This window comes from Mercenaria mercenaria, chromosome 4 (assembly GCF_021730395.1).
Source record: "Mercenaria mercenaria strain notata chromosome 4, MADL_Memer_1, whole genome shotgun sequence".
Classification (NCBI taxonomy): Eukaryota; Metazoa; Mollusca; class Bivalvia; order Venerida; family Veneridae; genus Mercenaria; species Mercenaria mercenaria.
Window position 1 is genome coordinate 22,225,460 of NC_069364.1, and position 17,152 is coordinate 22,242,611.

The 17,152-nt window shown below is 34.0% G+C and overlaps 2 protein-coding genes across 4 annotated transcripts in view; one reads left to right on the forward strand and one right to left on the reverse strand.

Annotated features, from left to right (window-relative positions):
* LOC123551167 (titin homolog) overlaps positions 1-17,152 on the reverse strand; it is a 280,515-nt gene that overhangs the window by 71,398 nt on the left and 191,965 nt on the right. The gene's annotated exons all lie outside the window — the stretch shown is intronic.
* On the forward strand, positions 9,378-12,716 carry LOC128556569 (baculoviral IAP repeat-containing protein 7-like). The gene is made up of 4 exons (XM_053542079.1): positions 9,378-9,594; positions 11,226-11,404; positions 12,079-12,226; positions 12,682-12,716. Exons 1-4 carry the CDS (start codon positions 9,432-9,434, stop codon positions 12,714-12,716), a joined length of 525 nt encoding a protein of 174 aa, XP_053398054.1. The 5' UTR covers positions 9,378-9,431.

Here is a 17,152-nt window from a genome sequence, read left to right on the forward strand (position 1 = left end):
AAACGTAAATGAGTTTTTAACTAAAACACCAATAATTTCAACCATAAAGCCACCGCCGCCATAAAGTTTGCATACAATGGCTGCGTTCTACGCTTTCGAAGAATTTGTTTAACCATTACCCTGCTAAATTTCTGTAATGAACTTGTCCATCTTTCAATTTGGACAGTACCATTAATTGTTAAAAGGGGTAATTACACAAAAAGATGCCGACTGAATGGCGAACAGTGCAGATCATGATTAGGCTGCACGGATGTGAAGGCTGATCACGATCTACACTGGTCGCAATGGCAGAATCAATCGTGCAAAGCAGGATAAGGGTTAAAGACTCCAGTCCACGTGTACAGTATCTTCTTATTCAACAGTGTAGAAACATTGTTTTACTTGTAGTTCAACCCCGTTTTGTTTTTCTATAAACAAAGGCAGTCGAAGCAACAAATCTCTGTCTGTACGTCGAATAAACTACGTCTAAACGTCGCGCAATGGAAGTGAAATCGTACAAAAGAATCAAATAGTTGATGAATGTCGTCATAATAATTCCTTAAAGATATCATTTTGAAATTGAAATGATATATCACAAACAGTAATTTTCTTTTGAATAAAGTCATTGTTTTTCGTTCGGATGCGTATTATGATATCCCTTGAGCTCGGTATTCGTAATATAATTCCTTCGCACGTAAACTCCAAATAATGATTTTATTTTTGTGTTTATTATATATTATGTATCAAGGTAATATTTGCCACCTACCGATTTTCAACCAATTAAAGTTGACGATATTTCCGACAGACTGACATTTTTCAGGTCTCTCTTATTCTCAATTTTGCTGCTGTAAATATTCAAATATGACCACTGACGTCATTTTTCAACAGAACGCAAAATGAAGTCCATGGTAGGTTTTTAAGTAGTGTTTTAATATAATACAATAAAAAAATGTGGCAAAAATTTTGTATTAAAATTACCGCTTCAGTTATATATAATTTGTCGAGTTTATTTCGACGTCACATAGGAGGCAAAGAATTTATGAACGCAAAACACGTAAAACGGACGTCGAATTTCGCCCCAAACTTAAAACGGCTGCTTGTGTATAAACAAAGTTGACCTTGCGTACGATATTTCAATCGCTATCGATTCCTTAAAAGAAAAATGGGGTTTACCGTTTTAGATTCCGTCTCAGTAAACGTAATGACGTTTTCGCTCTTATCATAAACTTCCATTAATTCAAATTCAGTTTCTGTTCCTATTGGTTGATGAAATGAAGTAATGTTACAATAATGGTAAAATGAAGATTTTATTTCATGACATTCTTCAAACAGAAGAATGGTTCCTGTGAAAAAAATTTATACATGACCAACAAATACAAACAAAATTTTGCCAAAGTGTCTGAGCAGAGGGTAGTAACATATTTTTTTTTGAAATTTTTTAAATGAGTAAAGGATTTTACGTTGTGTTTTTTTAAATACTTAATACCAATTTTGCCTATTTTGCTTATTTGCCATGTCAAATTGCGAAATGCATGTGTATAAAATTTATTGTAACACCAGTTCTTGATTACCAACTGAAATAATAGAATAGAAATGGTAATGAGTTCGATCTCTAAAGTCCGGGATTTGTCCCATAGTTTTATGAAAGGTGTTATGAATCACATGTACTTCCAACTCGTTCACACTGCATGGTTTCAACCGTGGTACTTGACACACAGATACGTTGACCCGTAGCGACTAGCAGGGGTGTCAGCAGAACACTCTGTTTGAAAATACATACGCGTTATCTTTTGGCTTAAACAATATTTTATTAATCACAATTCATTTACCACATGTACTCGTACATATATCAAAAAGGCATAAAGGATTGAGTAGGAAGCTGAACGCTTATTTGAAACTATTCTCTTTTGATTAAAGAGAATGATAGTAAAACGATTTTTAACCATTGCCTTGCTAAATTGCTAAAATGGACTATAGACAATTATTCAATTTATTCTTCAGAAAATTGACTGACTGATTAGCGAACAGTGCAGACCATTAAGCATATTTGGTCAGAAATTAAACTATCTGCTGACATCTTCAAACTGAGAAATTTAAAACTGCGGTATCTATATATTGTTCGAACCTACGTCCTCTGATATCAGACGCAAACTTTCATCCATGTAGTCTGTAACAATTTCGAAGTCAGTTATTTCCATTCAGTTTTATCTTTTATGATTTAACAGGTTTAAGTGACAGATATTAAAGGAAAATGCTGAAAAACAGTAGTAGTATGAATGACATAAGGCAATCAAATATAAAAAGAATCGAAAATTAAAGTATAATGTATACAGAATCCGTCTTTATATTACCAAATTGCACTTTTAGTCCCGATTATCTAATACTAAAGTATTTTAATAGTACCTATATATTTATCGAAATAACTGCATTTTTATTGAGAACATATACCGTCTTTTCGTTTTCGATGTATCCATTGCATCTTGTCTACGTCAAACGACTGGCTAACTGCACTTCCAGCGAGGAATCTTGAATTTTTGACAGTTTCATCTCAAGCCCTCAGCTTGTGCTCACAAGTCACGTGCAGTATTATTTTCTAAACGGTTCCCACTATACGTTCGGCGGAATACCAAATGAAGATAGAAATACACTGACATGGAAGTTTCAAGTACCAGCATGAATCATACCTGGTAATTACCAGTTCCATGACGAAGTCTTAATATATGAACACCAAAATATCAGGTAATAAAATCTCTTAAGGATTGACTATAACCATTTTGTTTAGAATTATAACGTTTGATTTGTATATCAAATTGTGTTTATTTGTAAGATTATATTCACTTTTCTTATTATGTTTTAGAATTTCGGCAAGTATTGTTAAAGTCCTTAATTCAAGTAAAATTTAAGAATGGTATATTCAGCAAATGCATTTTTTAGGATTAAATTATCTCGTACGTACAACACCTTATCCCGAGTGCACAACATCTTCTCTCGTGTGCACGACATCTTATCTCGAGCGCTCGAAATCTTATCTCGTGCTCTCGATAAGTTATCTCATGCGCACGACATCTTATCTTGGGTGAAATTTTAGGTGAAACTCAACGTCAGTTGTACGTGTTTTGCGTTCATAAATCGTTTGCCGCCGATGTGACGTCAAAATAAACTTGACAATTTACATATCATTGGAGAGATAATTTTAACACAAACTTGAAAATAAAGATTTTTTGCCGCCTTTTTGTTGTATATTAAAACGCTACTAAGAAATCCTGCCAAGTACCTTATTTTGCGCTCTGCTGAAAACATGACATTAGTGGTCATGTTTGAAGATTTAAATGGAGAATAACAGAGAACTGAAAAAATACCAGTCTGTGGAAATATGGTCATCTTTGATTAATGAAAATTCATAATCGGTATTGTTTTTTTCCCATTATATATGAAAACATCTATCTTGTGTGGCGACTATTTTGTCTGGACATTTCGCTATTTTTTTTACAAATTCTTTCAAGAAATATTGTGTCATAAGACAGAAAATCCACTTTTACCTATTTCTTTTGTATAGGAAATGTGTAAGCTTGGTTGTTTCCATATCTCGCTTTATAGAAAATTTCCACCTACTTTCTGTGTTATTTTATTTCAGAAACTTATCAATGTCAAATTTGCTTAAACCATTTTAAATATAAAACAACGAATCATATGTAAGTGGTGCCACGTTTCCTATCTTACGTTTCAATCTAGATTCAAATGTCATTAATCTACAACTCTGACAATGAATCTGACAACGTCATAGATGACTTTAAATTATATAAATTAAATCGGTCTACCTGCGTTCAATTGTTCAACTTAATTAAGTGAAAGTATATTATTATTGCTTAATGACTATCAACATTTACAAAATAGGGGCACGAAATTAAAGTGCGAAAGTAGAAAATTACAGCGACTTTGAAGAATACCATCTTATTTTGCGTTTTAATTGACCTGGCGGGGCGGGGTTTCGCGGCGGTCCACTGCATTATTGTGCAGGATATGTAGTATATTCGGAATCAGTGTTAATCTATCTTACACTGTAACCAATGTAGTGTTGAAATTTAGATGTTGGTTACGGAATTAAAAAATCATATTACCATACCTATTTTGCTCGTTTTTTTTAGATTACCATTAACTCCGTCCCGCCATGTTTAATGAAACGTACTATAGATAATTAATCTATATGTATGTTTGCATATCTCGGTGTTCTATAGTGTGTTTCATGGAGTGTATAACGAAAATCGTCTTTAGATTGTGTCCTCTTGCAACTGTATGAAGACTGTTTCGCGCGGACGAACAAGGGTGCTTAATGCGTTTTCCAGATACTTGCGGCATGTGTTTGTCTCCCTTTACTATGAAAGCAAAAGCATTGTGAGTCGCTCAAATTGGTCATCTCTTTGGTAAATTGAAAATACATGTACGCATCAAACTTTGTATTAAGTTTTCCAATTGTAAATAGATGACTAAGTTTGATTTTGCACTATGCGAGTCAAAGATCATTTCTACACTGACCATAGATTTATAGCTGATATAGATTTGCCTTTGGAGACAAAAAAAAAACACATCATAGCCAGTTAAACCTGTACGAAGTGATTATAGGTCAAGCAGAAGTACATCTTTTCATCAATTTCAAATTTTCTTTGCCTCAACTTAACCGATCATTTTTGTACTCCGTTAGGGTGAAAAGGGGCCCCCGTGACCGAGTGGTTAAGGTCGCTGACTTCAAATCACTTGCCCATCATCGTTGTAGGTTCGAACCACACTCGGGACGTTGAATTCTTCATGTGAGGAAGCCATCCAGCTGGCTTACGGAAGGCCGGTGGTTCTACCCAGGTGCCCGCTCGTGATGAAATAATGCACGGAGGGGCACCTGGGATTTTCCTCATGAAAGTCGCCATATGACCTATCATGTGTCGTAGCGACGTTAAATCCAACAAAAAAAACAAAAAAAAACAAACAAAAAAAAAAACACACAAAAAAAAGAAGAAGAAATTTTGGTATTCAACTTGATTGATTCCTATTCATTCGTATATAATTATACGACGGGAATGACCCTATGGTACTGAAGTGATACGTTTTGCAGTATGTGTTAAGATGTACCATTATACCTAAACTAAAAGACACCATGTGACCACTGAAGAAAACTGAATAAGTTATTAGCATGACGTCTCTGTTAAGCCCTGAAAGGACTGATAGCCAGTGCTTACTGAGTGATATTTCAACCGACGCACCTGAAAAATCAACATTTCACTGTGCAAAGACCGGTCATGATTTGAACAATGTTGGTAGATGTCCATTAGACAATGCTACATGCCATATATCTAAGCTCTGTGCATTGTGGTTCGAGACAAGAAGATTTTTGAATATTTTCCCTATACAACTCTATGTAAAACTAAGTTTTCCCCAGGGTGGTGCCAGTTTCAACCCTTGGCCCAGAGTCGATTGATTCCGAATAGTTTGAATGTGACTAAAAGTTCTTAAGTATTCCAGAATCCTTCGCTGCTTGTTTTTGGTGTTTAAAACTGTAGTCCTCAGTTGCTTACACACACAATATAAAGATTATAAAAGTAAATGTGGGACTATTTCTTTTACACGTTCAAAATATTTGTGTAGATAATGCGGATACACAGAGATAGAAGGAAAACTCAGACGACGCGAGGTTGAAACTTGGTAGTTGATTTAAAGCTATACTGGCACGCGAGTAGTCCCCGGACAGAAATCGCATATATTTCGTCCTCAAAAGCTTAACCAATATCAAGAATAAAAATTATTTACATATATACAAACCTTAGCTTCGGTATTACCAGTTTAGGGTTTTTCCTGTGAAATAACGTCACGTTCGCGGGGGATTAGCGAGGCCCGAAAAGGGGTCTGTAGAACGTCAAATTTTAACATGCTCGATAGTAATGCCCGGACACCAATTTTTCATGAATATATTTATCGGGAACTGCCCATATGAGCTGGAATGATGAAAAAGACAAATGATATTTTATATCACTGTAAAAAGATCTCAAGTTTGCGTCATATTTATTTGTCCCGTCCACACGGAAATTGCGACAAACACAATAGAATAATTATGCTTAAGTTACAGATATCTGGACAATGTAGTGCTATAACACCTCTTTAATATCTTGGCAAATAAGTATTGTTGTCACAAAGAAAATAACTTTTCTTGTTGAAAGTGTATGTATCGTCTGCTAGTCTTGAAGTAAAGACATGTAGCCTTAGTTTTAAAACCCTACAGAGGGGCCTCTCTTGCGCATGCGCATTAAAAACGGAAGCCCCGCCAGTGAAAATGTAAACAAGTAACCTTTGGGTAGGATTTCCATGATAATTATACTCAAATGATTACCTGTGAAAAAATGAACTTGATAAACTTCTCCAAAAACAAGCGTCTGTATGATTAGGCACAAAAATATGTAGACGAATCGCGAAAATAGAGCGTTACGGGCGGGTGTCCGGGAACTACTGCTGTCCGGGGACTACTCGCGTGCCAGTAGCCAGTTGCTAAAGCACTGGCTAAAATCAGCTCTTTGAAAACAATTTCACCTTTTGTATAAATCATGTTTATTTTGCTTGTTGCCTTGTCTTAAGATCACAATCAGGTACATGAAAATACCACGGCTTCCTCATGTTCTCGAAAAATATATGTTATTTTTAAGTACAGGTTTGCCGGACTACAGGATCTTGAAGAATATAAACAACAAAATGCGACATCGTTTAAAAATAGTCGTTTTCATTTTACTTTAGTATTCACTTGATAATTAGCAGCAGCGCATTTTAACACGATGTAATTTTTCAAAGCAATGCGTCTTGGAATTTCCTCTCAACAGGCTGTTTGAAGAGGTTCAAATATCAAAATCATTTAGTTTTCCTGGATGTGCGTTTCCTTGTCATTAAACTTTATCTTGCGGACACGATTGACTTTATCTTTGCTACCAGTGTAGCTCATGTTTAACTTGGACATCCGTGCAGTCTGATCATGATCTGCACTGTTCACTATTTGAGCAGTATCATTTTTGTAAGTACCCCTTTTAACAGTAAATGGTACTGGCTTACTTTATTTGCCTTTTAATGTTAATATAGTTATTTTAGTTATAGAAAAAAAAATCGTGGCTTCAGTAAGATCTTTTTGCCTACATATTTACTGTCATTTTTCTACCACCATTGCCATTTCATAGTAAAAACAAGTGTCCAATGAGCCATTAGTTAGATATAGCTTAAGGCAATTTAAATATCGATTTTATTGAAAACATGGTTTATGGGTCCCCGCTAAATTTCTGAGATGGACGTAAATTTACGGAAGATAACGCTCAAAGTTACAAATAAGGCGTATCAGCAGTCGCGTTTAGTACAGAAAGTTTGATATATCATTTTCATACATCTTTTTCAAACACTATCTTTCTCTATTCTTTGGTCATTCCTGTGCTCTGCCCCTCTGGCCAGATGTATGTATTAGTAATGGATGGATTTGGCCGCCTTCGTATCTGCCTTTGTATGTATTGTATGCCTTTGTATGTAAGCCACCTTGAACGTGTTTATTATGAAAAAGGTGCTGTTTGAATCTGGTATACTACCACTACCACTACCACTTTAACTACCACTACCACCACTACCACTTCCACTACAACTACCACCACCACCACTACTACTACCACCACCACCACCACCACCACCACCACCACCACTACCACTTCAAGTACAACTACCACCGCTACTACTTCCACTACAACTACCACCAAAACCACTACTACTACCAATACTACCACTACCACCACCACTACTACTACTACCACCACCACTACCACTACTGCTACCTGCTGCTGCTACCGCTACTGCTACTACTACTACTACTACTAGCTGTTGCTGCTACTACTACTGCTGCTGCTACTGCTACTGTTACTGCTACCGCTGCTACTGTTGCTACTACTATTACTACTTTTACTACTACTACTACTACTACTACAACAACAACTACTACTACTACTACTACTAGATGCTGCTACTGCTACTGCTACTACTACTACTACTTCTACTATGATGTTTTTAAATCCAAAGAAAATAACCTTTTGTGCCTATATTGCATATAAAAAGATTATTAAAAAAGTTCAAATACATCATATCTATTCATGTAGTATAGTAGCTGATATGAAAATGATTTGTTACCTGTTCTAAAATTACTACATGTACATGTGCTATACCTGGAAGCGGGACGGAAAAGCCCCGAAACAGGGAAGTAATATTTTCAATTACTCCTCGGGATACCAGTTTTGTGGGTAAAAATAATAAACATGTCAATAAATATTTCTTCCTAATATGTTTTAAGTCTATACTATACCGGCCATAATAGTAAGGTTTAGATTAGGGTTTACTTCGATTGGTATACATTTTTAACGTTTAAAAGCTTACTAGTTCATAATATGTTCTCAAATGAAACTTGTAAAACTCATTTTTCTTAGTTCAGGTGTACTTAAAACTGTCATATAAATCTAAAACAATACATATATTTGTACAATTATACTATTATCGGGATTTTCGCTATATTTCGAAATATTTTGAAAAGAAAGATCATTTTAACTGTATAAAAGTACATACAATACTTATATTACCTTCATCTTTATGTAAAACTATATTTTAACTACTATCAAATATCAATATATTTATTTTATGTGATAGGGCACACATTTTTAGCAGATACGGTTGTTAGTTTGTAATTTGCAATGCCTTCAAGCCATTCTGCATTTTACACCATTGTTTCTTGGATATTCTGAATGATCTTGTTTGATACGTTCTAGTTCCAAGGGCAAACAAGCTTTTTCTTCTTTAAGTTTATCAATTTCTCTTGTGCTCTCTTTCTCCTTTTGTTCCATTGTCATTTTGATGGTTTTCAGCTCGTTCAATAATTTCAGAAGTCATTTCATCTCGATTTCCTCATTATGATGTTGTCTTTATCTAAAATTCATCAGCTTCTTTGCTAATTTCAAGTGTTTCTGTACTTTCTTTATTCTTTTCAGATGAAGAATTTTTTCATGTTAATAAACATGGATATATTACTAATTTATCTCAATAAAGATAACATAATAAAGTTTCAAAAGTAAATATCCAAAATGTTGATGAGCTAGAAAGGAATGCACCAAAACAAACAAAAAGTAGAATAAAAGTAGAATTTCATGAAAAGAACGTTTAAAAATGGCTTCAAGTCAAACACGCAATGGTGTTTACATCAGTAAAAATGCTTTTATGAAGGATTTCAGTAATGTAAAAAAAATGTTTAATGAACTATTGGTTCTTTTTTGTATGATATACGCACTCAAATTTTTATCTTTCTATTTTAAACAACTTATAATTGCATACTATAAATAGTTTCTTATGGTTTTCCACATTAGTTAGATATATCACAATCGTAGTTAAGTGCTGGTTTTGACCAAACAATGGATCGTTATCCTGGAATTTCAATTGGAAGACCAAAGAATCCTGATTATTCCATGGCAACGGAAAGACTGGCAACATTCAACGACGTGGCAACATTCAAAGACTGGTCAACAAATGGGATCGCTATTGAAGAATTATCGAGTGCGGGATTTTATGCTACAGGTACTTGAGTTTAATGCAAAGGGACGGACATATTTTGCTGTCATATTCTCAGACATATTAAAATGCATTCGACAACACATATCATGTTAACCAACTCTATCTGTCTAAAATGAGGGTGTTTTTTTTTTCAAATGTTGATATGTTAGGATGGGTGGGACATATTTATTGACCTTCTTTTGAAATATTTGCAGTGTAAACGAAGCGCATCGAAGTGAAAACAATAATTTATACAACAGGTGATCTATAACTTATTACCATTACCGACGGCAATATATGCTCACTAATTTGTCTACTAAATGGATTCACTTGATATGTATTGCATAAACTTTCAAATTAAACCAATAATTGAGATCGGGTGTTTAGGTTAGTTAAGCTATAAATTATATTAAAGTTTTGTAAAATTTACACCTCAGAGACCGTTACTGTTCATATCATGTACATTGAATTGCTTATGAGAATAATGGGGATCACTTTGTTTGGTAATATACATTTTGCCTTCTATTACATGAACTTCAACGATCCCACTTCTTTGCCAAACATGATTTCTTAGAATATTGCACCATTTTGACTATATATGGATTTTTTTTGACTTAGTGCGAGTCCGTACCTCTGGAGCATACTATAGATGTAAATGCAGGTACAAATATATAGCGGAAATATGGAAAAAGCTGTAAAAGCTAGGGTAGATCATATATTTAAGTAAAGAAGTATATGTTTAAGTCCCTACATGATGTACTTGACTATACACTATATTTTTTTTTATTTTCTAAGGGTGAAGTAGCCATTAACATTTTTGGTCATTGACAGTCGCAGAGAAAACATAGAGAATACAAAACTCTCAAAATTTCAACTATGTATAAAACACAATAAATAAAATGCACCTGCCACTAATTCTCTTCCGCATACGAAGATATCTAGTTACCTTATTATATTTTTACCTGTTACGTAACAATACACTTTGTTTTAGTGCATGATACTTAAATAGATAGTATATATGATATAAATATAGAGGAGGCATATCTATTGCAAAGCCATAAAAATAATACATTGATAGTAACCCGGTGGTAAAATCGATTTATGTTGCATTGTTTTTTTGTTTTTTTTGTGATATTTGGCCATGATATCCGATAATCGTACTGTAACTTTCAGAACGTTAAATCACTAACCACGAAAATACCTACTCTATTTATCACATTCTTTAACTAACGCAAATGCGCGTTAAACAAAATGCAAATCGATTTTGCAAATCGTTGACTAACATGTTTTGAAAGAATAGCGAGATGACGAAGTTTGATAGCTGTTGTATGAATTTGTAAAAACTAATGAATTATTCATTCGAATAGTCAACAAAACAGAAAAAACACTGCTATTTATATTGAATAATCTAATTATCTAAGACTCATGTTTTTTTCGAAACAGTATTTCTAAAATAGATAAATGCACATTTTTTGAATACGAAATTAATCTGTTAAATGGAAAGTTATTGTTTTATATTCTTACTGTTAAAATGACTATATAAACTGATTTAGATAAAGAAAAATATTTATATTATTTTGCTGCTGACGCAGGGTAAAATTTCCACACATAAATTGTAGTTAATTGTAAATTTTAGTAATTTTATTTCTGTTAAGGAAGCCGAGACTTTGTAAGATGCTTTTACTGCGGAGGAGGGATGAAAGACTGGCAAAAAGATGATGATCCTTGGATAGAGCATGCTAAATATTTCCCAGATTGTGACTTTTTAAAGCTACACGTGGATGAAGAGTTTATAAAATGGGCACAGTATAATATGGATGGAAAAGATGCAATGGTGATTGAAAATAAACATGATTAACAACTATTTATAATTGCCGTGATAATATTCTCTCGCAAGTCAGTGTGTCAATATAAAACACTTGACCTCATCCTTTGTTTAACTGATGAACAAATCGAACTATGTTATAATGTATATTAAACGTCACTAATTGTTTTAATTTTAAGTCACGAGTCACCATTCATTAATAGGATGATGTATGTGCGACATTGTTCTTTCGATGTGGCTTTTGTCCTTGTTTTGACATTGTTTAATATCCGACAGTATGATTGATATCAGTCATATATTAAATACGAAACAGGAATAGTTAAATGATCAAAAAAATCTTTGAACTGACTTTTCAATAGCAATATTGACTGCTGACCCATAGTTTCGACCTATTGATGAATTCAACTGAACCTGTCAGATTATCTAGGGTAACATTTAAGCAATATATCTATGTGAATTATTTATACATTTTTGACCGTCAAATAAAGATATTCACAATCTTACTTTTGGGTGACAGCGGTATAACTCATTTTGTTTTTGTTTTATTTTTGCGATGTTAGGCAGAATTTCATGGAAGTTTAGAGATTTAAACCGGAACTCTTCAATTAATTTTATTTAAATCCATCCGGCTTATTCGAACATCAATATTATTATTTTAACTGATATGCTTTCAATGTTTAAAGGAATCTCCATGTGAACACGTGAAAAAACGTCTTGTTCCTGATCAGCTGATAGAGGATTTGAATAGTAAGGCATCCTTGCTTCTTCTGGACAGAGGGTATAGGCAAGAGGATGTTGAACAGGCGATTGAAAGAGCAAGGGAAAAGCAATGTTAGTTAAACTTGTGAGATATTTTGTTTTGAAAACATGGTGATGATAGTACAGTTACTTTGTTAATAGTATACATAATAAATATGAAATTCAAATTTTGTAATTTATATTCGCTTCTCTTCTCTGTAGTAAGAACAAGTTTTTTGACTAACTACATTTGTGTGATATATCTAAGAATTGACAGATTACATTCAGTACACTTATTGAAACATCATTATTTTGCGGTAGCTAGGAAACAGAAATTGAAAGCTGATATGAACATTCACGCACGTGTAGTTATTTAAACGTCCTACCACGCACGTGTAGTTATTTAAACGTCCTACCAATTCCCAGTTTTGCTAACATCAAGCTTCCGTTGCAATGTTACACATTCAGGTTAAAAGTGAAAAATGATACACAGTTCATGTTGTAAACAAATTCTTTACTTATAATCTATTTGAACATTTTCATTACAGGTAGCGGAGATTTAAGCGCTCTAGTTACCAGTTGAATTTCTCAAGTCGGGTTAGAGCAATATGAAGAATTTCGAATTATTTAGAATAGAGTAGCTATCTCAATTCTCAAGCTTGCTTTCGGTTACTTCCGCGGGCAATCTCCACACTGAAGAGTTCATATCGATTGCCTCCCCTGCTAATATCACGTGATATGAGACCGTGGTCTCATCAGGGAAATTTGATGCTAAACCATCATGTACAAAAACTACGGACGTAGTCTGTGTGCGCATGCGCAAAAATGGAAGTCACTGTGGGGAAATGGACACCGGATTTCTCGATGTCGACGGTGGTTTCCGTACAATCGGAATCGGCTATTTCCGTGGTTTGGGCCGGGCAGGGCCGGGTTTTATTAATAACCTACTAACCCTAACCTCTAGTCAGTATATTATGCATCTGATACACTAAATGCATGCGGACATGCAAAAAAATGAGTAATTTTGCCGTGCGCTCCAATGGATATTAATTCCGCGCCTGCGCAGAACGGCTGCACCAACTCTACATTATAGGTTATAACACACTAAATAGTTGTTGTTCTTTATTCTATATAAAACTGACCTATTTCCAATGACCGCAGCACACATCAGGACCCATTTTAAATTTCTGTAACTTACATTTTCTTGAAGAATATTGTCAGGGCTAACTAAAAATCAAAAGAAAAGTGGGGGTTATGTTTGATGCAAGAAAAATAATTTCAGTCAAACACACTAACTGCAAAATCAGCTAAAAAATGAGACCCCAAATTATACTGGTGGTGTATGATGTAAGTTTCCATGAAAAATTTTGTCATGATGTTATTTCATTATGAAAATGCTACCTACATGTCAAGCATAGATCTGTCATGTGATTTTAGCAAAAAAAATGCAAAGAAAATAAGGAAAATAGCTCTACAGAGCAAAAAAACTAAGGACTATTTGTGTCCGCCATTATGCGACTACCTTTTTTTTTCGCGCCATTTTTCTATTTAGTGTCTGTATGCCAATGAGAAACATTCGAGGTTACACTCTACCAATTCAAGTCCTTATTTATTTCATATTAATAACAAAACATTCAGACCTCATTTTCAGCACTTTAGAGCATTTCAATGATAAGAAAACCATATATGGTCATTTAGTATAACATGTCTTCTTATCAAAAATAGAAAAATATTGACATGTTATGTTGAATATAAGAAAAATAATCTGTTCTGAGAAACATCACCCTCTAAAAATGCCCCCATGAAAACAGCCGTTTAGCAGTTACGCGTAGGTAGACATTTTTCGCAAAGAATAAAACTTATTCCAAGAAATTTACAATGAAAATGGTCTAGATCTATTCTCAGTACTATAAGCAATAAACATAAGCCAAAAATTTAACTGTCACCTCCTCATGTCACTCATTATACCAGATTTCATCCATAGCATGGAACTACATTTTGGACTACTTCACATGTAACACTGAGCAGTCATTTCCGGTTTGGTGTAATCCGTCCTTAAAATGTTTTGCGACATTATAGGATAAATCCCGTTTTCCGGTATTAACTACCAATAAACGCCCGTTCCCGGTTTTACGGCGAGGGGTGTATCGGCCATTACGCTACATGGCGGTAGTGTTAAGATTATCCTTTTTCAAGTCTTAAACAAAGAAAATGAATAATAATGTATTGCAGATTATCACTAAACATTGTTGTAATTAAGCTGTAGCAAAAAATATCCTCAAAGTTTACTTTATTTTTGAAATTTTATCTTTCATTCTACCCTGCCGCTTCCGTGGCTCGATACCGAAGGTGTGAAATTATTAGCATTTTTCAAGGTAAACAGATTATTTTTGAAAAAAAAAAAAAATTGTTGCCGAGGTCGTAAAATAGCATTTCCATTGTGAAAAAGTAAGAACTTTTCTAAATCCTTATGTTGTGGCAAAATAATCGCTAATATTGTACAAGGTCATCTCGTCCGCCCCCCCCCCCCCCCCCTCCCCCACTGATCCTATTGGAAATACCGGAAAACGGGATTTATTCTTAATGTCGATATGGTCAATAGCTCAGAAAGTGATAAATAAATATGCAAATGTGCAGTTGTTTACAAGTTGACAAACGTGTACTGTGGATAGCATGTAAAATATTCTGATTGACAGTAACACTGGGTACTGGGACAATACGGACCATGGGACAATATGGACCAAACAACCCGGACCATATTTGGGACAATCCGGGCCGGTTTCAGAATGAATTGAGCCGTGTTTTGTAAAGTTCTATGCCAGTATTTTGTACCAAATACATGTTTTTGAAGTTTCAGAATTACTAATAATGTCTAATGCGAACATTCTCATTTTTATCAAAGTTAACTTACAGGCTAATTTGATAGACGACCCGGTTCAACACTGTACATGTACAATATATGTCTTTTTCAAACTTCTTCGTTTACTCCAGTCTTTAGAAATATTTACCTTACGAACTTCTAGCGCTAGTATCCAAATGGTGTGCAACTGGTAGCAAGACCAAAACAATTTTTTTTTCTAATAAACACTATAAAAACACCTTATTAAAACGCTATCAAAACCGCTTTTTTGGTGTTTGTAAGTGCGTTCCATTAGTGATCCATTGAAACAATCAAGAAATGGTTGCAATGGATTGCTAATGGAACATGTTCCATTAAATGGATCGCGATTTTGAAGCGAGTTATTAACTTTACAGAGCCATTCAGAAGGCTTTCTCCTCTTTTATCAGGAAACATATGGTTTTAATCCATCAAATGTACCGTAACCGCAGATCTTCTAGTTGCTATGGTTATGTTATGTAATCTCATCTAAGGTATAATATAAAGGGACAGAAATTAGTGCATTTTGTAGGTTGTAAGTGTAAGGGTTGGGCATATGGATTTACTGAAGAGAAAATGGTGGTTGTTATTTCATTACTTTAATTTCTATGATTTACAACTAAAGGTATTTTCTTAATACATGTACTTACAATTCAGTATAAATAAATGCATGTTAACATTGTGATTCTTTATAGATTTCATTGTATGTTAGAATTCAAAGATTTATCAAATGCATAACACAATAGTTTTTGAAATGCTGATTCAAACGACCTGTATATTACTTTCTTATATTGAAACTAGTTAATAAATATATTTTTCTCTTTGTCTATCCATATTTCACAAAATTAAAGCTGGAATTTCTTTTAGCTGCATGATTTATCAAATGATTTGTATAATTTATAAAACTGCATCCAAATGATCATGAAAATGTTGAATGATTGCTATATACATTATTTAACAAATTAATATTTGAATAATTTTAACAGAAAACCCTTTTCAACAGTTACTGCATATCTCTGCAAATCCAGGCTATATATATATCCAGTCACATAAACGATTTGCCAAAACTGAATGCATCAGATTTCAATTAAATACAGTCTGTAGTTAGGAATTTATCTGTTTGATGGAACGCATTCCATTGAGTGATCTATTAAGCGATCTATTATACATGCGTTCCATTAAGCGATCCATTATGTGATCCATTAAGCAATCCATTATACGATCCATTATACGATCTATTATGCGTTCCATTATACGATCTATTATGCGTTCCATTGAGCGATTTATTGTGCGCTCCATTAGCGTGTTGTTTAATGACACATTATGTTAATTAGCGATCCATTAGCTCATTTGCATGTGAAATTGGAACACGGTTTTGATGGTGTTTATTAGATTAACAACTCGCTTGCGGATCATGGTTTTAGTGGTGTTTATTGACAGTGTTTATTTTTGTGGACAAAATCTATTTACCAATAGACTGAATTTCAAATTGCACATTAGAAACTAAGTAACTGAACCCCATCTGTTACTGCTATATCTACTCAATTTGACCAACCATTGCAAGTATTGCTCTGGAAGGCCGAGCAGTTAAACACGTGGAAGAAAAGACAGACGAGCATACCGGAAGGTCAGAGTGAATCTGTTAAATAAGTACATACAGAAAAAAAACACTTTTGCTCTCATTCCTCGATATGGACAATGGATAAATCATATCCCCACGACTTAAAGTAGAGGTAAAAAGCTATAATCATTATCGCAGTCTCATTATTCAAAATATATAGTTCCTATCCTCAGTCCACTTAATAGCTATCCCCTGTGCAGATATTTATTTGCTTCGTATATCCCCAGTACACTTTCAGCTCGTCAAATAGTATAATTATCTCCATAACAACAAAATATATCGTATTGATATCTTACACAATACTGGACGATGTAATTTTAATAAAATCGCTCGATTCAGTTTTTATTCTTATTTTCTATTTGTTGTTTTATGTTTGAAATCCTAACACATTACTGAACATTTATGAGCGATCATGCAACTTTTAGCGAGAATTGTGCCATGATACAAGAGTGGAGACACATAAGATAAAGCTATTCGAAACTCTTCGATTTTGATAAATATATCACCATAAAATACCAAA

Coding starts and splice junctions, on each gene's coding strand:
- LOC128556569 (XM_053542079.1), top strand. CDS start 9,432: ATGGATCGTTATCCTGGAATTTCAATTGGAAGACCAAAGAATCCTGAT. Junction 9,595..11,225: donor TGCGGGATTTTATGCTACAG/GTACTTGAGTTT, acceptor ATTTCTGTTAAG/GAAGCCGAGACTTTGTAAGA. Junction 11,405..12,078: donor TGGATGGAAAAGATGCAATG/GTGATTGAAAAT, acceptor CAATGTTTAAAG/GAATCTCCATGTGAACACGT.